This window comes from Dermochelys coriacea, chromosome 15 (genome assembly GCF_009764565.3).
Source record: "Dermochelys coriacea isolate rDerCor1 chromosome 15, rDerCor1.pri.v4, whole genome shotgun sequence".
In the NCBI taxonomy this organism is placed as follows: Eukaryota; Metazoa; Chordata; order Testudines; family Dermochelyidae; genus Dermochelys; species Dermochelys coriacea.
Genome location: NC_050082.1, coordinates 30,395,544 through 30,417,278, shown reverse-complemented (window position 1 = coordinate 30,417,278; position 21,735 = coordinate 30,395,544). Strand labels below are relative to the sequence as shown.

Below are 21,735 nucleotides of genomic sequence, written 5' to 3'. Positions count from 1 at the left end.
TGGTTGAATATTTCTGAAACTAGCAGCCAGCCCTTTCCCCACAAATCCAAAAGAAACAGCTGCATCTTGGGATCAATAAATGATGTGACAGAATTAATGTACGTCTGAGTGAGAGCAGCCGCATGTGTGCACACGGGGAAGAAAACATATAGGCCCTGAAGACTATTAGCTGCCGTTCAGGGCTGCCACTAATTTGATAGCCTGCCACCATTAACCCCTGTGAGGAGGGGCAAGGTGCGGGGACCAGCAAAAAGAGGGCAGGACGACATTCCCCACCAAGGGAGGCTCTGATGTAGCGTTAGGAGAAGCACACTGTTACGGCTTGTTTTTTAATAGGGGAAAGCTTTGTTTTTCAGGGCAAATTTCATGAAACATTAAAAATCATGAACACTCATATTTTAATAATCAGCATCAGCCAAACATTTACCCCCACCCCACCCTGCCCCACCTCCAGCAGCATTGGGTCCATATAGACATAGGAAAGAAAGAGAATTTCTATGCACTGGATAGCAATTTTTTTTTAGTGGTTTGTTACTACTGTGACTCGAGGTGCCTCAGGTCACCCACACTGAAAATGCCAAGGGCAGGGCAGGCTGCAAAAAGGAGAGCAGGTTTTCCTATCACTGGTAGTTAACACTAGTTAGATTCACCAACCAGCCACAGACTATCGGCCCCCAAACCATGTCCAAACATTGGCTTGTGTGAGGCAGGGATTGTGCCTCCTTCCCCTTGCTGCAGGGCAGCCAGCACACGTCTGGGGGCTGTACAATAACGAGTGATGCTGATGGATAGTGTGCAGGCTGTACAGTGCGAGCGAAGCAGAGCTGTATCCAGAGGCCAGTCACTCCGAAGAACGGTAAAGATGGGTATCTCTAGGTTGATACTCTAACTAAGGGTATTCTGGGGAATTAGGATTGGGATGAATGTGTGCGGGACCCATTGGCTCAGTATGTGTTATGTGTCCACCCGCTCCAAAAGGCTACTATCAATAGGAGGTAATGGACTCCCCCCTTCACTGCAAGGATAGAGGTTATGCTCACAAAGCGGGAGGTCTCGTGTGCAATCCACAGAGATGAACCCTGGAAGACAGAGCTGAGCAGCATGCTCCATAGTTATTTCCAAGACAAAAGGCACCAATAGTAAAGAGCAATTAGGAAGACTAGAAAAGACACTGCACACCAGAAGAGTGGGGAGAGTCCCAGGCTTGTCTCCCAGACATGCTGAAGAAGCTTGGGGGATATTTGATCTTTAACCAAGAGACATGTCTTAACTGCTGTAACTCACACAGCTAGCACAGTAACTCAGGCATGCAGAGCACAGGGTCAGCACAACTGCTCACAGGGGGCATTTCTCTCAACTGTTTCTAATCCCCTTTGTCAGCTAAAACAAGGACCTTCCAGGTCAAAAAAAGAAAGAGGTGCTGAATAATATGGGCAGAGCTTCCGTTGGCTTTTCTGATTCAGCATCAACTGGCGTGGGCTTTTCACAGTCTCAAGCCCCTGTGGGCATCATTTCAAACTCCACCTGTGTCCTCCCAAACCCCATGATAAGTGGATCGCGGCTAGTACCATCACCCATGGAGCAGGATATAGTGGGGAAACTGAGTACCACTAGAAATCATTCCGCTGATGCTCACTCTGCTCCCTGCTGCTGACCAGAAATTGATGAGTTGCTTTATTAGAGATGCTTCTCTTCAGCAAACAGAGAACCACTTTAAACCAAGACCCCCTTCTATTTCCCCCAGTGCCAGGTGGAAACAGCTGCAGCTCACAGATGTTATTTATGCAGAACTATTAGCTCAATTATGTATGTATGTTGCTGGAATTGCTTATGTCTCCAGCTTAGTCTGTTTCCAGTGGAAATGTACAGCATGGATTAATTACTAAATGGCTTCTGAAGACTGGTGTCATTAAATCATCATTATTCTCTTGTCTCTCCTTTCTGCATTGTTTTCTTGAATAGATACCAATACAGCGCAGGCAATAGTTAGTGTGAGGTTCCACGCCCAAACGGCACAACTTGTTATACCTGCTTAGTTGGGTTTTTTGGCGTTGAAGCCAATGCACTTCCAATGGCATTTCCATTGTCTCCAATGATTGCACAAGGCCAGAAAGCCGTTATCTTCTTACCGGTATAGTCAAGCAGTCTAGCAAGGGTGCTAAGGCTTTTCACACCAGCCCATTCACTCGGATCTGCCATTTTCTCAAGCTGTCTCCCAACTCCTTGCACTAACTGCTCCAGCCTCTCGGCATGGCAAGCAGACACCTCTGAAAGAGCAGAACATCCAGGGCACTTGCTCTGCATCTGCTCCTTGGGTGCAGCTACACCAAGAGAGACAGATGCCAAAAGTCACACCCACATAAGCAGAGTACTCTACGGGCTAGTGGGCTGCTCCATCTGGCTTTTAATTTTTTTCTGGGATGAGGAGCCTCCTCTCTGTCTCTCTCTCCATCAGCCACACACCCCAGGGGGCTCTAAGCTTCACATAACCAGGGGAGTGGCTAGGAATGAGCCTGGGGAAATGGGAGCAGCACCTCAAGAAGAACTTCCTCACGGGGAGATTTGTGAGCATGGGGAAATAGTCTCCCTGGAGAAGTGGTGAAAACCCCATCACTTGGAACCTTTAAAAAGATACTGGGCACACGTTATCCAATGCACTATAGGAAACAGGTTTGCTCTGGCTGCAGCATCTGGACTAGATGACCTAACAGGTCTTTTCCATTTCTATAACAATGAGATCAAATTATCAAAAGCAGCAACCCCTATATCATTGCAGAGCTGCAGCACACAGGCTGAGTGTGTCATATTCCCTTCCAGTGGATAGTCTCTATAGAGGATAAGAATCTACTACGGCCACCAGGTAAAAGAGCTACTCCTTGAGTTTCTGTAGTCGAAGTTAATGCTTTCAGTGCTAGAGGTCCAGCGTTCAGACTCTGCTCACAGACCTTGGGTGCAGTTTGTTAGAAAGACTCTTATCCATCCTTTCATTCTCTTCCCCCTCACCACCATTTTCAATTCTTTGAAGCCGTCAAAAATGAATAAAGGTGTGTGTGTGTGTATATTTAACCTCTGTTCTGCTCTACGTTAGCTATGGAATGCAGGATGTCTGTGCTTAAAACAGAAGTAAATTAACTCTGATCCTTGCACAGATTATAATACAACACACAATACTTATAATCATTTCCATGACAACAGATATGAAAAGGGATTTCATTTGCAAGAAAGGTAGAAAACACATTGAGGAGAAGGTAATTAACATGGGCTGTAAAAAGAAAGATGGAACATTTTATTTAATTGTAGTTACCTTACTTAGATACCCGTTGTTCCCAAGACAAGGTGCCAGTCTGCGCTGGAGAGGGGAGAAAAGGTCTGAGAGAAACTGTCTTTGTGCTCAGGCATGTGTGCTGAGGCTGCTGTTATATTGCTGCACAATTAACAAGGAAAGTTCTGTAAAAATGTCTTGCCTCATATAATCTTGCAGTTTCACTTTGGGTCAGGTAAATAAATCATGTCCCTGGGAAATGCTAGAAAGGCTTTGCTGTGTCAGGATAGCGCTGTTCATTAGACAGATGATGGACAGCCTAAAACAGCCATTAGCCTCCATCTTGTGCATGGTGAATGAAGTTAGCTGGAAGCTGTTCTCAGGCTGATTTCAATGAGTTTTCTATTTCTTCACAATTTTTTCTGTTGTAGATGTGACTAGTAACTAGTAAGTGTTGAGAGACAGAGTGAATGACTGTGGAATTGACTAGATTCTTTCTTTACTTTGGAAATCCCACAGAACCAAATCCAGGCACTGGGTGTGAGCTGGAGCCCTTTGACAGTCATTCCACTGACTTCTATGGGCTTTGGATTGGGCCCCTCATGAGAACCATGAGTAGGAACCCTAAAATCAGAAGTGCCCCATTATTTAAAGTCACCCTCATGCCTATTGATTTGAATTGTAAGTGCCCACAGAGTGAGTCCAAGAAGCATGGGACAGCTTGTATTATTTCAGATGGGAGAGAGATGGAAAAGGAGTTTCAAGCCCAGAGATTTTCTGAAGCTGAGAGAGGTTTGTTTTACTGAGGGTTTTGAGGGGCGCTTGTGAAAAACCTGCACACTGCCTTTAAAGATGCTCTCTTAGAGGGCCAATCACAGAGGATACTTTAGTTTCAGCAGGGAGATCTCTCCGAAAGTAAAAGGTACAGCACTTTCCGATGAAGTGAGCTGTAGCTCACGAAAGCTTATGCTCTAATAAATTTGTTAGTCTCTAAGGTGCCACAAGTCCTCCTTTTCTTTTTAAGAATTTGGCTGGAGCTCACTCTGTGTCTGACATGCAAACATACTTCCCATCTTTCCTCTAGAGCTCATGGCAGAAAACAGAACCTGAGGAGACAGCAACTGCACTCCTAGTTTTGCTTTTGTTATTAAACTCCTAGTAACAAAACATTACTTTTTGGAGCACAATTCCAGCTCCCTTTCTTACTTCTGCTACCTCAGTTTGAAAGCAGGGAGGCCAAGAATATACAAGTCACAAGATTTTAGATACTAAGGGGAGCTGTAAAATATCAGAATTAACAGGTTCAGTAGGGTGCATGTCTATGGAAAAACAGCTGGGATATAACTCCATTAATGACTCTACAAAAGTCTAATCCTGCTGGAGCTGGAGCTTGTTTTTTCCTAGCCCTGATTAATGCATACCAAAATCATTAAGACAGGGCACTGGCCAATTGGTATGCATGTCTGCGCATGTTTTCAGAAGAGGGTCCATGACTGCTTGGTCAGTTGGGTGTAGTGATGTCATCATGTATTTGGGATAGGCCTGTAACAAGTGTCTTATTTCTGTGCATGTAGAGGTGCTAGAGCATTTCCAGCATCCCAGCATAACAAAGAGAGAAGTGCCAAATGAAAAGAAAAGAAAACCAAATGTGTCTAAGGGTCTCTGACCTGACTGCGAACTTTCTCAAGCTCCTCTTTGCTGACAGATGGACTGGGCTCTCCCGCTGTCACCAGCAGGAGCTGCACATCTGCAAGTAGAGCGTGTGTCCTCTTCAGGTCCCGCCGAAGCCGCTTCTCTACGTCTAAGTCCCGATGACCAATCTGGGGGCAGAAAGGTTTTCATTAGAGCCAGTCCCCCATTCCGCAGGAAATTCCAACTTTTCAGGGTTTTTTATTTTGAATCAAATGAAAAGGTGACATTTCAAAATTTCCCATGGAGCCAAATCTCAGGAACATTTCAAACTGGGACTATTGAAATGTTTCACTTCAACATTTTGTTCAACAAAACGTTGTCAAAATCAACTTGCCCTCACAAAACGTTTTGAGTTTGATGAAATTACATTTCCCAATAGAAAACTGTTGCATTAGAAAATTTGTGACCAGATCTAGTTTCTGTTAGCATCTTGTTCATACAGAGATGCAGTCTGCCTCAGTCTCCAGTCAAACACTAGATTTAAAAGGAGCAGTAAAGAAACTTTCTGTAGTGATCCAACAGTTCAAATGAATAACTAATGACAAAGTCTAGGATCCAGGTGCTTTAAAATTTCTTTATTCTATGGTATTCCCTATATATAACACGTGTGCACAGTGGTTATTGAGATCCACAGCGAGTCCAGACTTTATCCACCATCTCGCCTCCCTTAAGTGATTTCATCTTTACTGTTGACCCCACTCAGCAGTGACAGATGCCAGCGAAAGCTCTATGGGTATCTTCCATCGGAATGTGACAGGCTTTGCATGCTGAACTGCTCGCCCATCAAAAGATGGCTATAACCCTTGCCCTCACTTAGAGCTCGCAGATCTGAAACACCAGGTGCTGCTCTCCAATGCCCTGCTTCCTACACAGACAAACATTGGAGTAAACCCTGCACCAGGAACAAGCTATCGCTCCTCTGCAGTAGGAAGAGTCCTTCAGCAACATTATCCCACTCTCAGTGCTAGAAAACATTGTTACCAAGGATACTAATACAGAAAAAACCAGCATGGCTCGAGGAAGAACAAGACAGCAACGCAGCAGAATATCAGTCTGGGATCATGGAGGACCGTAAAATGTATTTTTCATTGTCACTGTCATTACTGCAGATTTGACCATTCAGGCTTTACACCCGTGGAACATGAACCAGCTGGAAGGTGAATTCCCCCCACCCCCACCCCATAAGCCAGGCTGCAAATCATCCATGCAGCCTCTCTGCAAGGCTTTGTGCCAGCATGAGGGGTGAATTCCAACAATAGTGAAGGGAAAGTCCTGCAAATCCTGGTTTGAATGTTGAAATGGATTGGCCTTGCCCGGATCTCAGCCCCTTGCACACTGGCCTTCTGTTAATATTGGTGCAGTTGAGAATTACTAACATGGAGACTCATGGAAATTGAATCTCTGATTTCTACAGGCATTCACACCTAAAACCTGGTTACTAGGATTACACTCATCCAATCAGGGAACAGAAACTATCCACTGTGCTTTATGACCCAATCATGATTAAGCAACATCTCAAATTTCAAATATTGAACAGCTTAAATTAAAAAGTTATCACAAGTTATTGAAGAATGAAAAAAAATCAAGAAAACATACAATTTTATCTGGAAAATTCCACATCAGAAAAAAAAAAACAGGGAAAAACCCCACCAAATAAATGTTCAGTATGAATTATTCCCACAGCGCTAATGCAGAGCATCTGTTTTTATAGCGAAAGGACTCTTTGCAAATGACAGTTATTCAGTTTGAGTTTCAGAGTAGCAGCCGTGTTAGTCTGTATTCGCAAAAAGAAAAGGAGTACTTGTGGCACCTTAGAGACTAACAAATTTATGAGAGCATAAGCTTTCATGAGCTACAGCTCACTTCATCGGATGAAGTGAGCTGTAGCTCACGAAAGCTTATGCTCTCATAAATTTGTTAGTCTCTAAGGTGCCACAAGTACTCCTTTTCAGTTTGAGTTGTGTCCCTTGCTCTGTAGATAGAGGTTTGTGTTATTATGGGGGCTCCTCACCAGTTAATTTTGTGCCAGTGTATTACCCTGAAGCCCTTTAAAGAAGGGAAAGAGAAAGTGAGTTTAAAATATTCTATATCCAAATGAATTTGTGAGTATCCACGGACACAAGATAAGAGAATTAGAAAAAAAAAACCCAGCAAACAAGGACATGGTTTCAGTGTTTGATTTCATATGAATTGGAATACAACAGCACTTGCACTCTGTGCTTCTAAATATTCCTTTATGTATCTTCTCTAGTTTCTATCAGATCTAGTTTCCTATCATCTGTTCACTGGTTAAAATTCATTACGCAGACTTGACCTTGGAACCTGTTTTAAAGCTGCTTGGCATTTTTCCATAACCTGAAAAACCTGGTGGTGTCTTCGCTTCCTTAATTGGCTTTCAGCTGTTTGATAAGAAGGTCTGCAGCTTACTGTCCACTGCAAATCAGACTATAGCGCTAATAACTCTAAAGCAGAGCAGATGTGCTTTTCTCCCATTCTCTCTCCCCGCCCCTCCCCACACAGGCAGGCTATTTCCTGGATGCTGCACTGTACTGTTTTTGTCCTTTCTCAGCGCTCATCTGCCACAGCAGATGAATTCTGTGTCATAAATACAAATTGGGTTTATTGACTTTGCCATTCTCAGTGCACAGAGAATGCCAGTCTTTGCCTGCCCCCTGTCATCAGTGCCTTTTCACTTGCAATCAGGGCCAGAAAAGCTGACTAATACAGTAAAAAGAAAAGGAGTACTTGTGGCACCTTAGAGACTAACAAATTTAGTCTCTAAGGTGCCACAAGTACTCCTTTTCTTTTTGTGAATACAGACTAACACGGCTGCTACTCTGAAACCTGACTAATACAGTGTTTTTCATGCCCATGTTTGCTCTACCTTTCCACTAATCACAATAGGAAATGAAGAATCCCAACAGTGAACGTGGTCATTTGGTGCAGGGCATGGAGAGAGAGAGATTATACAGTCCTGGCAATACCTTGTGTGGGGTACCAGCAGGGCAGCATCCTCTGGTAAGGACAATCTGACACTACCTAACTCCCATGCACTGAATTCTCTCTACAGCTCATATACTATATTCATTCATCTGTGTTACTTTTTGTAAACTATCAAACAGAAAGAAAAGGAGGACTTGTGGCACCTTAGAGACTAACAAATTTATTAGAGCATAAGCTTTCGTGAGCTACAGCTCACTTCATCGGATGCATTTGGTGGAAAAAACAGAGGGGAGATTGATATACACACACAGAGAACATGAAACAATGGGTTTATCATACACACTGTAAGGAGAGTGATCACTTAAGATAAGCCATCACCAGCAGCAGGGGGGGAAAGGAGGAAAACCTTTCATGGTGACAAGCAAGGTAGGCTAATTCCAGCAGTTAACAAGAATATCTGAGGAACAGTGGGGGCTGGGGTGGGAGGGAGAAATACCATGGGGAAATAGTTTTACTTTGTGTAATGACTCATCCATTCCCAGTCTCTATTTAAGCCTAAGTTAATTGTATCCAGTTTGCAAATTAATTCCAATTCAGCAGTCTCTCGTTGGAGTCTGTTTTTGAAGCTTTTTTGTTGAAGTATAGCCACTCTTAGGTCTGTGATCGAGTGACCAGAGAGACTGAAGTGTTCTCCAACTGGTTTTTGAATGTTATAATTCTTGACGTCTGATTTGTGTCCATTCATTCTTTTACGTAGAGACTGTCCAGTTTGACCAATGTACATGGCAGAGGGGCAGATCTTGGGAGACAGACCAGTCCTTGCTTACAGACAGCCCCCTAATCTGAAGCAAATACTCACCAACAACCACACACCACACAACAGAACCACTAATCCAGGAACCTATCCTTGCAACAAAGCCCGTTGCCAACTCTGTCCACATATCTATTGAGGGGACACCATCATAGGGCCTAATCACATCAGCCACACTATCAGAGGCTCCTTCACCTGCGCATCTACCAATGTGATATATGCCATCATGTGCCAGCAATGCCCCTCTGCCATGTACATTGGCCAAACTGGACAGTCTCTACGTAAAAGAATGAATGGACACAAATCAGACGTCAAGAATTATAACATTAAAAAACCAGTTGGAGAACACTTCAGTCTCTCTGGTCACTCCATTACAGACCTAAGAGTGGCTATCCTTCAACAAAAAAGCTTCAAAAACAGACTCCAACGAGAGACTGCTGAATTGGAATTAATTTGCAAACTGGATACAATTAACTTAGGCTTGAATAGAGACTGGGAATGGATGAGTCATTACACAAAGTAAAACTATTTCCCCATGGTATTTCTCCCCCCCAGCCCACCCCACCCCACCCCCCACTGTTCCTCAGATATTCTTGTTAACTGCTGGAATTAGCCTACCTTGCTTGTCACCATGAAAGGTTTTCCTCCTTTTCCCCCCCTGCTGCTGGTGATGGCTTATTTTAAGTGATCACTCTCCTTACAGTGTGTATGATAAACCCATTGTTTCATGTTCTCTGTGTGTGTATATCAATCTCCCCTCTGTTTTTTCCACCAAACGCATCCGATGAAGTGAGCTGTAGCTCACGAAAGCTTATGCTCTAACAAATTTGTTAGTCTCTAAGGTGCCACAAGTACTCCTTTTCTTTTTGCGAATACAGACTAACACGGCTGCTACTATGAAACCTATCAAACAGAAGGAACACACTGAATTGACTGGTGGTAGTAATAACAATACCCTGCATTTATATAGCAGTGTTTATTCTGCCAGTTACCAAACATTTTACGAGCTGAAAGCCTATGGGAAGTTCTGGATAGGCCCCATTACAAAATTTTACATCTATTCTGAAATCTCCCCACCATTGCAGAGTGTTGTTAGACTCCAAAATTCTTCATCTTCTCTCCAAAACATAATGAACATACATAAGTGCCAGAGCTCATGAACCCCAGCTTGCTTATTCCAATGACCAGGAGTTATGCTAGCTCCAAATAACTCCGAATAAGTAGTTCCCACTCTTCTCAGTGTGCCCTTGTTTTAAAGCTATTTTAATTGCAATATAATGCTGATCTGTCCACAGGCAGTTTGAAAACATCAGCATAAAAGATTCAGCTCACTGGGCTACAGCCCTGAGTCTCGCTGTCTTTCCATACAGAAGTGATGAGACAGCATGTCTAAATGTCCAGTGAGGCTGCTCTTCTGTCTGGCCCTTACCCTGCACACCCTGGTAAGGACGTGGTGCATGAGAAAGTTTCTCAACATGGCTAGGTTTGTATGTTACCTAATCGAAATTTCGTCTAATGAAGCTACATTCAAGTTCCTTATCGTATAATTTAACATGAAAGAGCTGTGTATGCTTTTTCCAGCACATGCTCTTCAATTACCACCCTACACACATTAGATGGTGACAAAAGATTTGTTCGAATGAATGTGGTAGGGACAGACATCTACAGTAAATAACAATCTGATAACGGCTTCTCTGGGCAGAAGAAGTTGTTCCAGCATTTGTTTTGGTTTGTTTGCTTCTCGCACAAAAATAGTACAAGGAAAGCATTTCTTTCCAATGGTTAGTTATCCAGACACTTATTCTGGGAAAAACTATAAAGCTGCACCTCCAAGATCCCCTTATGGGACCAGCCCAACCTTTGTTCTGAGATTATATTGGGACCCCAGCACTAGAACAGCTATGGCAAATGATACTGCTCTAATAGGCAGGATAATATTTAGTGGAAGAAAAGCTGGGATTTGCCCCTTGGCAACATGTTTGATAGCAAGGGGCTCATTGTGTTCTGGTTCTGGCTTCATTTGTTTTTTGTAACTTGTCCCATATTAATAAAAAAAGGCAATAGTGTTTTGGGTGGGGGCATGTCAAGTGCAAGGTGGTAATGCCAAGGATTGGAGAAACACACATTCGTCTGGCTAGCAGTTTCATAAGCCGTCTCCCAGGAGCTGGTAAAATAAGTTGACTGATGGATTCCAGTTTCCTACCTGCTCACAAAGGGTCCCAATGAGCCCTTCCAGATCCTGCTTCTCGTGGAGCACCATCTGCTTCTCCTCAAATTCCTGCTCCAACTGCATCTCCAGCTGACGAAGCTGCACACAGGTGAGAAGCACACAGACTGCTCAGAGTGCAATCTCCTGCCCCAGCGTAGGCCGGCAGATGGCAACGGGGATTGCTTCCAACTTAATAACTACTTCCTGGACACTACTTTGCTTGCTCCTTCCAGCGGTCTCTGAACGCTTTGCACCTTTCTGTTTAAAAAGGTGAAGGCAATCACAGTCCCATTTTACATGAAGTCTCTATTTCTGATTGAAAATATAATAATATGGCCCAATGGTACGGCATGCCAGGGCATGGCCAAAGCAGCAGCCAAGTAATGGCTCCTGCTGGCACACACGCAGTAGCTTGTGGCACCTTAGAGACTAACACATTTATTTGAGCATAAGCTTTCGTGCATCCAATGAAGTGAGCTGTAGCTCACGAAAGCTTATGCTCAAATAAATTTGTTAGTCTCTCAAGTGCCACAAGTCCTCCTTTTCTTTTTGCAAATACAGACTAACACAGCTGCTACTCTGAAACCTGACACAGTAGCTTGGCAGCCAGCTGAACACTCCCATCAATGCTAGTAGGGATGGGAGATTTGTTGCCCTTTAAAGACACTCTGGATATGTCTACACTGCAAAGAAACCCTGCAGCAGCAAGTCTCAGAGCCTGGGTTAACTGACTGGGGCTCACGGGACTCACACTCAGGGGCTAAAATGATCAGTGTAGACATTCCCACCCCGCGAGGATCTCAGAGTCCGGGATCCAGCTGAGCAGGAATGTCTACACTGCTATTTTCATCCCTGTAGCATGAGCCCCACAAGCCGGAGTCCTTCAACCCGGGCTCTGAGACTCACTGCCACAGGGGTTTGGGGCTGTGTAGACGTACCTTCTGTGTATTGGGGAAATGGCCCCAGTGCCTTCTTGGCAATGCAACCACTTCTGGCTAATGAGAGGGAGACGTGGAGGCCTCCTCTCAACCCACAAAGCTTTTCAGGGGCCACTTACAGCTTGGTCCGTGATGCCACCCCGAGTGCACTTGAAGTGCATGGCCAGAAGCACCTTTCATGTCTATAATTATTGTTGCCTCAACCCTCTTTTGCAAACATCAGTGTCTGCTCTGCTTCCTCATGCTTTGGGAGAGGCAGACAGACCAGATGCTCCAGGTCCTCATCGCTGCTCTGCCCAGCTCTAGTGGGAGCCTACCCTGACAACAGGGGACTCCCCCCAGCAAGGTAATCCTGAGGTGGCCTAGAGATGCCACAGCAGCTCCTGAAAATTAGTTTAACTGTGGCCAGAGAAAAGGGGGCCATATTCCCTGAACTTCTAACAAGGACTTGCTGTGTGAGCTCGGCCCGAGTCATGTAACCTGCATGCCTCAGTTTTCCCATCTGTGAAGAGTCACAACAGTGAGCTCACAGAGGTGTTGTGAGGACTAATCAGGCCATGTTTGTACAGCTGACGGAGGAGGGAGAGGCTTGAAGAAGTGGCAAGTGTCAGGGGAACTAAACTGGGCTCATCTGGCCCCTCTCTAGGCACCACTTATCACCTCTTGGTGAAACAACGAAACAAGATCCTGATGAGCAGTTCAGAGCTTTGCTGCATGATCGACAGAGGACCAGCTAGACCCTAAATGGGGTGGAGAAAATCAAAATCAGAATGGTTTATTTCACAACATGGTTTTTGCTCCTTCAAGCCACTGGAAGGACCTGGCCTAGAGCAGCAAACTTGCCAAGAAGACTCCATTTCTGAACCTGTCAGTAGCTGGCATGGCTCATCAGAGCTCTCTCAAGTCAGCCACCAGCCTCCTTCTGCATCTCTGAAAAGCCGCTCATCAACTGAGTTTAAAAGGGAAAAGCGAGCAAGCGAGGTACTAAATATTGATTCCCCTCTTGAGAGTCTCTGTCTTTTACTCATTTAGAAAAGAAACATTCAGTCTGTTTGGGGCAAGGGAGGGGAAAGAAGAAAAATATCTCTTCAGCTGAGAGCCGCCTTGGAACCTGTTCAAAATTTTTTCAGTGAAATTGACACTACCTTATCCCTTCATGGAGGGCAATTAACAAAACAAACACAGACAAAGCCTGGGAACTATGACTACCGGATTCCCGAGTGGAATACAATGTGATAATGCTCAGCAATTGAAAGTCATTGGGCCTAAGAATAAGTAGAAAGGAATAGAAAAAGAGGGGATGTGTGTAGAGAGAATCATATAAAAGATGATGAGCATGGCCAACTGTTGAACTTCCCTGTATTAATTTTCCTGGACAGAATGACGACGCTGGTTCTCCACTATCAGATTGTAATATGGGGGTGGGAGGTGGGAGGGTGTCTCTCTGCAGGGACCATGTCCCTGACAATAATGGAGTCATACATGTGTCAGTGACCCAATCATCCTTCAGATGCGACTCCTCCACAAATGTCTGGCTGTGAAACTGATGGAGGCCGCTTGTGTTTGCTTCCTGTTGTGTCCTGACACACACACTCCTCTTTTTTGTTTTATGCAAAAGCACAGATACAGTCATCCTCAACAGACATCATTTGCTATTGACAACAGGGTGTTCAAGATGCATGGCTCACACTATCTGCTTAAAAGCAGCATGTCAACACAATGTTAAACATAGGGGTTTGCACCTTTCCGAATATTGCACTTAGATTACAAGCTATATTTGCCCTGTCCCATTTTCTGTCTGAATCAGTTAGGCCTTCCAACACTGAGCAGTGCAACATCTAAATACTTGTAAAAATCTGGGCCTAATTCCTTAATTGTTCCCCAGTCAAAGCCACATGCAGAATAGAATTCTAAATCTCCTCCCCAAAGGCAGGTTAATAACGCATCCCACCCTGAGTCCCTTGGTCACACCCTTCAGCGAATCCCATCCCAATTAATTCTTTGCTGACGTACCCTCCTCTGACAGGACTGGCGAACATCCTCTAGCTCCTCTTCCTTGTCTTCCAGCTCCTTCTGGTGCATCTGCTTCATCCGTTCTATTTCCATTTCAAGCCGCATGTGGAGCTGAGGAGGCCCAAGACAAAGAACTCTAGGTCAGCTGGGGGAATTGTAACAAACTCTCCCAGAGCTTCCCCAGCTGACTGACCAGGAAGGAAATTGGAGCACATTTCCTTTGAAGATTTCAGAAGGATGCCAGATGGGCAGCCCAGGCAGCTCAAGTGCATGGGAGGGGCACAACTACCGATCACATCCAAAAAAATATCTCAGATCCCAGTCCTCACTGCCAGGGGACTTTGAATGACAGAACCTGCCAGGAGCAGAACATTTCCAAGCAGAAAGCTGATGAAGTTACCACCTCTATGCTGTCAGCCTTTCACAGTGATGTGCTGCTATCACCTTGCAAGACTCAGCCATAGCAATGCAAAACCCCTGTTACCCATCAATTGAATGGGTTTCTGAGCCTAAGGCTTGATAATGAAACAACTGAATCATATTAAAATTGTTAAACAAGGAGAAGAATCAATAAGCTGAACACTGAGTTTCAATAAGGTGAGAAGACCCTAACAATCAATCTCAAGTTGGGGAGCTGATTACTTGTTCTGTGCTTCTTAGGGTGGCTGGAGATTACGGCACTGACTTTGGACCTCCTGGATAGAATAGCGTCAGGAGGAGGAAATCTTACCTGTTCCAGCTGCTCAACAGCATTTGCATGTCGGCTCAGTTCTTTTTGCTGTTCAGCAGCACTGGATTCAAGCTCCCAAAGCTTCTTCCTTAGGGTAGCCACAGCATCCTTGTCCCAGGCCTGCGGTGAGGTGAGCTCCTGCACTCGGGTGGCCAACACTGCAATTTGCTGATTCAGATTGGAAGTTTCCAAGTCCTTTTGCTGTGCAGGGGGTGGGGGGAGAAAGTTCACAAATGTAGAGGGCCCGGGTAGTCTCATTAGCCCCATTAGCAATAAAGCCATCTGCTTCCCCAAGAAAACAACCTCCCAGGGCTTGACTGAGAAACCAGAACTGGTCAGAACATGCTGCGAGTGTGTGGATAATTTAAATGAAAATGTGAAAAAATAGCTTTCACTGAAATTTGGAAAATTTTCAACCTGGCTTGTTAGGAGCCTCTTGACACTTCCCTTTTAGTAATACACAGTGAAGGAGGATACAGGGAAGGGACGAGGCATTCTCTCTCTCACGCAGCATCTAAACAACAATAATGATCGCCATTAACCTTACTTTAGCGATCTGCTACAGATACCCTGGGGATTCAATTCATGACACAGTGGCCCCTGCAAGGGATGGGACTTGAAACTTATCTAATGCAGCAGTCATTCAATGAAAATAACTATCACTTCTTCAGGTTTCGAGTAGCAGCCGTGTTAGTCTGTATTCGCAAAAAGAAAAGGAGTACTTGTGGCACCTTAGAGACTAACAAATTTATTAGAGCATAAGCTTTCGTGAGCTACAGCTCACTTGCATTCGATGAAGTGAGCTGTAGCTCACGAAAGCTTATGCTCTAATAAATTTGTTAGTCTCTAAGGTGCCACAAGTACTCCTTTTCTTTTTATCACTTCTTCAGAATCCTCCATTGGCCCCCACTCATTGCAGGATCTACTTCTTGTTTTAAGACCCCCTCCAGGAACCTGCAGCACGTAACTCGTACCAGTTCATCTGAGCAGCCCTTTTGTCTCTTTCTCTCTACGCCTCTCTAGCTCCCTCCAGCCACCCACCACTCACCTCTTCTCTTACTCCCACATAAGGTCACTGTTGTGGATGTGACAGCGCCCTCCTAGCATCTGCCATCTGATGCTAACTTCTCTCCATTGCTGGACCTGCATCTCATTTCAGCTCTCCACTGAAAGCGTGCCCTCTTTCCCTTGCCTAGTTCTCTTAATTCCCTTCTCCCTCTGCTGGTCTCTGTTCTCTAACTCTGTCGTTGTAGTTCTCAGCTCTGTAAGGAATTTTGGGACATGAGGGGTATGAAAGTTTCTCTAACAAAATAAAGCTGTGTTGCATTATCACAAGCTTTGATGGACCTGCATCATTGATTAACTGGCATTCTGAATACCCTCATTTACTGCAAAAGTTTCCAAGCAGCTATTGCAAAAAGAAAAGGATGAAGTGAACTGTAGCTCACGAAAGCTTATGCTCAAGCAGCTATCGTATCTCTGAGATTCCAGAATAAGAGACACGTCGTATCAAAAAACACTACCAACACCGGTTTCAGAGTAGCAGCCGTGTTAGTCTGTATTCGCAAAAAGAAAAGGAGTACTTGTGGCACCTTAGAGACTAACAAATTTATTAGAGCATAAGCTTTCGTGAGCTACAGCTCACTTCATCGGATGCATTTGGTGGAAAAAGCAGAGGAGAGATTTATATACACACACACAGAGAACATGAAACAATGGGTTTATCATACACACTGTAAGGAGAGTGATCACTTAAGATAAGCCATCACCAGCAGCAGGGGGGGGAAAGGAGGAAAACCTTTCATGGTGACAAGCAAGGTAGGCTAATTCCAGCAGTTAACAAGAACATCAGAGGAACAGTGGGGGGTGGGGTGTGGGGAGAAATACCATGGGGAAATAGTTTTACTTTGTGTAATGACTCATCCATACCCAGTCTCTATTCAAGCCTAAGTTAATTGTATCCAGTTTGCAAATTAATTCCAATTCAGCAGTCTCTCGTTGGAGTCTGTTTTTGAAGCTTTTTTGTTGAAGTATAGCCACTCTTAGGTCTGTGATCGAGTGACCAGAGAGATTGAAGTGTTCTCCAATTGGTTTTTGAATGTTATAATTCTTGACGTCTGATTTGTGTCCATTCACTGGCTATGTAGACTCCCTCCTCAGGCCCTTCGTTACCAGCACTCCCAGCTATCTTCGAGACACCACCAATTTCCTGAGGAAACTACAGTCCATTGGTGATCTTCCTAAAAACACCATCCTGGCCACTACGGATGTAGAAGCCTCTACACCAACATTCCACACAAAGATGGACTACAAGCCGTCAGGAACAGTATCCCCGATACTGTCACGGCTAACCTGGTGGCAGAACTTTGTGACTTTGTCCTGACCCATAACTATTTCACATTTGGTGACAATGTATACCTTCAAATCAGCGGCACTGCGATGGGTACCCGCATGGCCCCACAGTATGCCAACATTTTTATGGCTGACTTAGAACAACGCTTCCTCAGCTCTCGTCCCCTAATGCCCCTACTCTACTTGCGCTACATTGATGACATCTTCATCATCTGGACCCATGGAAAAGAAGCTCTTGAGGAATTCCACCATGATTTCAACAATTTCCATCCCACCATCAACCTCAGCCTGGACCAGTCCACACAAGAGATCCACTTCCTGGACACTACGGTGCTAATAAGCGATGGTCACATAAACACCACCCTATATCGGAAACCTACTGACCGCTATTCCTACCTACATGCCTCTAGCTTTCATCCAGATCATACCACTCGATCCATTGTCTACAGCCAAGCGCTACGATATAACCGCATTTGCTCCAACCCCTCAGACAGAGACAAACACCTACAAGATCTCTATCATGCATTCCTACAACTACAATACCCACCTGCTGAAGTGAAGAAACAGATTGACAGAGCCAGAAGAGTACCCAGAAGTCACCTACTACAGGACAGGCCCAACAAAGAAAACAACAGAACGCCACTAGCCATCACCTTCAGCCCCCAACTAAAACCTCTCCAACGCATCATCAAGGATCTACAACCTATCCTGAAGGACGAGCCATCGCTCTCTCAGATCTTGGGAGACAGACCAGTCCTTGCTTACAGACAGCCCCCCAATCTGAAGCAAATACTCACCAGCAACCACACACCACACAACAGAACCACTAACCCAGGAACCTATCCTTGCAACAAAGCCCGTTGCCAACTCTGTCCACATATCTATTCGGGGGATACCATCATAGGGCCTAATCACATCAGCCACACTATCAGAGGCTCGTTCACCTGCGCATCTACCAATGTGATATATGCCATCATGTGCCAGCAATGCCCCTCTGCCATGTACATTGGCCAAACTGGACAGTCTCTACGTAAAAGAATGAATGGACACAAATCAGACGTCAAGAATTATAACATTCAAAAACCAATTGGAGAACACTTCAATCTCTCTGGTCACTCGATCACAGACCTAAGAGTGGCTATACTTCAACAAAAAAGCTTCAAAAACAGACTCCAACGAGAGACTGCTGAATTGGAATTAATTTGCAAACTGGATACAATTAACTTAGGCTTGAATAGAGACTGGGTATGGATGAGTCATTACACAAAGTAAAACTATTTCCCCATGGTATTTCTCCCTCCCCCCCCCCACTGTTCCTCTGATATTCTTGTTAACTGCTGGAATTAGCCTACCTTGCTTGTCACCATGAAAGGTTTTCCTCCTTTCCCCCCCCTGCTGCTGGTGATGGCTTATCTTAAGTGATCACTCTCCTTACAGTGTGTATGATAAACCCATTGTTTCATGTTCTCTGTGTGTGTGTATATAAATCTCTCCTCTGCTTTTTCCACCAAATGCATCCGATGAAGTGAGCTGTAGCTCATGAAAGCTTATGCTCTAATAAATTTGTTAGTCTCTAAGGTGCCACAAGTACTCCTTTTCTTCTTACTACCAACCCCCTTGACTAAAGCTAGAGATCTTTTTAGAGAGACCCCTATGATGGATCTGCTAATAAAGGATTACAGCTCCCATTAACCCCGTCCCCAATGTATGTCCCTTTCCTCCTAGCTGGGTAAGGGCAAAGATCATGAACCAGGAGGAGGCCAGGCTCTGTTTGGAAGTGGCAGCCACATGGCAAGCCAGTAGCTGCAGAGAAGCTAGAGATTAAAAAAAAAAATATATTCTCCAGGAACTGTATGCAGAGTTGGAATCGGCTGTGACTGAGAGACGTTTTAACTGGGGGCAAGTCTGCGTGGGACTTATGGGGAAGCAGCAGTGGCTGGGCAAGAAGCCAGGGCAGAGGAGCCCCAGTGAGTCTGGCCTGGGAAACTGCAAGCTGCTATTTGCTTGAATAGACTGGAGAGGGTACCCCAGGGCAGTAGTCCTGAAGAGCTTTGAAGACCCATCAGTTGGGACCCAATGCATCCGATGAAGTGAGCTGTAGCTCACGAAAGCTTATGCTCTAATAAATTTGTTAGTCTCTAAGGTGCCACAAGTACTCCTTTTCTTTAAACTGGAACTATCATCGCTCACTTTGAACTCTGTCTACGACTCTTTCCTAGGGTATACGCAATCTTCCCCTTTCCTGCCAGCCCTAGCAAAATACCCTTCCCTTAGTCATGTGCCTGAGTGGTTACTGGAACCCACCAAGGCTAGTGTCTACAAGGTCTAGCAGCTGGAGCACCTACAGAGCGTGCCTCCAATTCACGGTACACCTGGCAAACTCGGGGTTTGGGGTACTTCATTACTGAGCAGCCCCAATATTTACACCCCATTCCAAATAAATAAGGGCAACTTCAGACTGAAAATACCCTTCTTCTACTTCTCTCTTTACACCAACAGAGGATGATTTAACAGTAGGTCACTCCCATTTTACACAGTCTTCAAACTCAGAGTTATGCTAGCATAAAACTGGAACAATGACGTGCTGATTTTGGTCCCGAGATCATTCCCACAATGCGTTGAGGCCCCAGTCCTGCCGCTTGTTACAGACAGACTTACGGACAGACCCCAAAACCTGGGCAGAGCTCTATTTACTTCAATACGTTTCTGTGTAGCAGTTGGGTTCCTTGTCTTTCAGAGGAGCCTGATATGAGAGAGCCCTATGCATCCTGCTATGTGCTGGAAGAAATCACAGAATAAAGATGTCTCTAGCAGAGTGATTGGTGTCTAATTATCATGACTGTAATTACAATTATAAGAGCTCTGCTGGAAGATGCCAGTTCTCCAGAGCAGCCATATAAGCAAGGGTAAAGTGGGATATTTTCCTCTTACCTCTAACCTCTGCTGAAGTTTACCCAGCTCCCATCTGATGGTGGTGTTCTCCTGGGTCACTTTTTCACGGAGGCTCTTTTCAAACGCTGACTCTCCCAAGGCCTGGGCTAGCTGCATGTCAAACCTGCCACATGTGACACATCCGCATTACTGCTCTATGGACAACAGCCCGGACGGGAACACGACTGCAAGTGAGCGTTAGCAGGGGAACAGCTCCAAAGGAGAGGGCAAGAAGGTGGCAATTAGCATCCACTTGGACTTGGACTTGCCAAGGGCTTCCGAGGTGAACTCAACTCATCAGGGGCTACATAATAGATCTAGAATCTGCAAAGTCTTGCAGTCATTTGGTGAATTGTTAATTACTCCATTTAAATGCTGGCCTCATGAAATTGAAGACTCCTGAACAGCAGCACTGCATATTTAGCCTTTTGCACATACGCACCTAAAGCAGCACTCAGCAAAGAGCAAAGAGCTTTAAGTGGCCCTTACTAATGTAAAATACTTTAAAACACTCAGACACTCAGAGAAAGCCTGTGTGTGGTGCCTGCCCTGAACACACACAACATTGCAGGCAGTTCAGAGATCAGCCTCTTGCACTGATCCTAGGACTCCGCACTGACCTTTCCGTGCTACGAACCTTGTGATTTCACAGCAATAATTAGGTGATTAAACTTGACTTGTTAGTAGATATGGGTCTGACCCAAACCCCTCAGATCTAAACTCAGGATCTGAGCTCCATGGAGATAGTAAAATCTGTAAACTCAGGAACAGTACCGAATGATTGGAGAATTGCTAATATAGTTCCTATTTTTAAGAAAGGAAAAAAAAGTGATCCGGGTAACTACAGGCCAGTTAGTTTGACATCTGTAGTATGCAAGGTCCTGGAAAAAATTTTGAAGGAGAAATTAGTTAAGGACATTGAAGTCAATGGTAAATGGGACAAAATACAACATGGTTTTACAAAAGGTAGATCGTGCCAAACCAATCTAATCTCCTTTTTTGAAAAAGTAACAGATTTTTTAGATAAAGGAAATGCAGTGGATCTAATTTACCTAGATTTCAGTAAGGCATTTGATACCGTGCCACATGGGGAATTATTAGTTAAATTGGAGAAGATGGGGATCAATATGAACATCAGAAGGTGGATAAGGAATTGGTTAAAGGGGAGACTGCAACGGGTCCTACTGAAAGGCGAACTGTCAGGTTGGAGGGAGGTTACCAGTGGAGTTCCTCAGGGATCGGTTTTGGGACCAATCTTATTTAATCTTTTTGTTACTGACCTTGGCACAAAAAGTGGGAGTGTGCTAATAAAGTTTGCAGATGATACAAAGCTGGGAGGTATTGCCAATTCGGAGAAGGATCGGGATATTATACAGGAGGATCTGGATGACCTTGTAAACTGGAGTAATAGTAATAGGATGAAATTTAATAGTGAGAAGTGTAAGGTTATGCACTTAGGGATTAATAACAAGAATTTTAGTTATAAGTTGGGGAAGCATCAATTAGAAGTAACGGAAGAGGAGAAGGACCTTGGAGTATTGGTTGAGCATAGGATGACTATGAGCTGCCAATGTGATATGGCTGTGAAAAAAGCTAATGCGGTTTTGGGATGCATCAGGAGAGGCATTTCCAGTAGAGATAAGGAGGTTTTAGTACCGTTATACAAGGCACTGGTGAGACCTCACCTAGAATACTGTGTGCAGTTCTGGTCTCCCATGTTTAAAAAGGATGAATTCAAACTGGAGCAGGTACAGAGAAGGGCTACTAGGATGATCCGAGGAATGGAAAACTTGTCTTATGAAAGGAGACTTAAGGAGCTTGGCTTGTTTAGCCTAACTAAAAGAAGGTTGAGGG

At 44.6% G+C, this 21,735-nt stretch overlaps 1 protein-coding gene across 1 annotated transcript in view; it reads right to left on the bottom strand.

Annotated features, from left to right (window-relative positions):
* The window catches only part of MYO18B (myosin XVIIIB), a 212,892-nt gene that overhangs the window by 79,141 nt on the left and 112,016 nt on the right, over positions 1-21,735 (bottom strand). The window contains exons 29-33 of the mRNA XM_043498239.1: positions 19,882-20,005; positions 14,599-14,799; positions 13,869-13,979; positions 10,912-11,016; positions 4,930-5,082 (exon numbers count right to left, since the gene is read on the bottom strand). Of these exons, the coding sequence (XP_043354174.1) occupies positions 4,930-5,082; positions 10,912-11,016; positions 13,869-13,979; positions 14,599-14,799; positions 19,882-20,005 (694 nt within the window). The remainder of the gene's footprint in view (positions 1-4,929; positions 5,083-10,911; positions 11,017-13,868; positions 13,980-14,598; positions 14,800-19,881; positions 20,006-21,735) is intronic.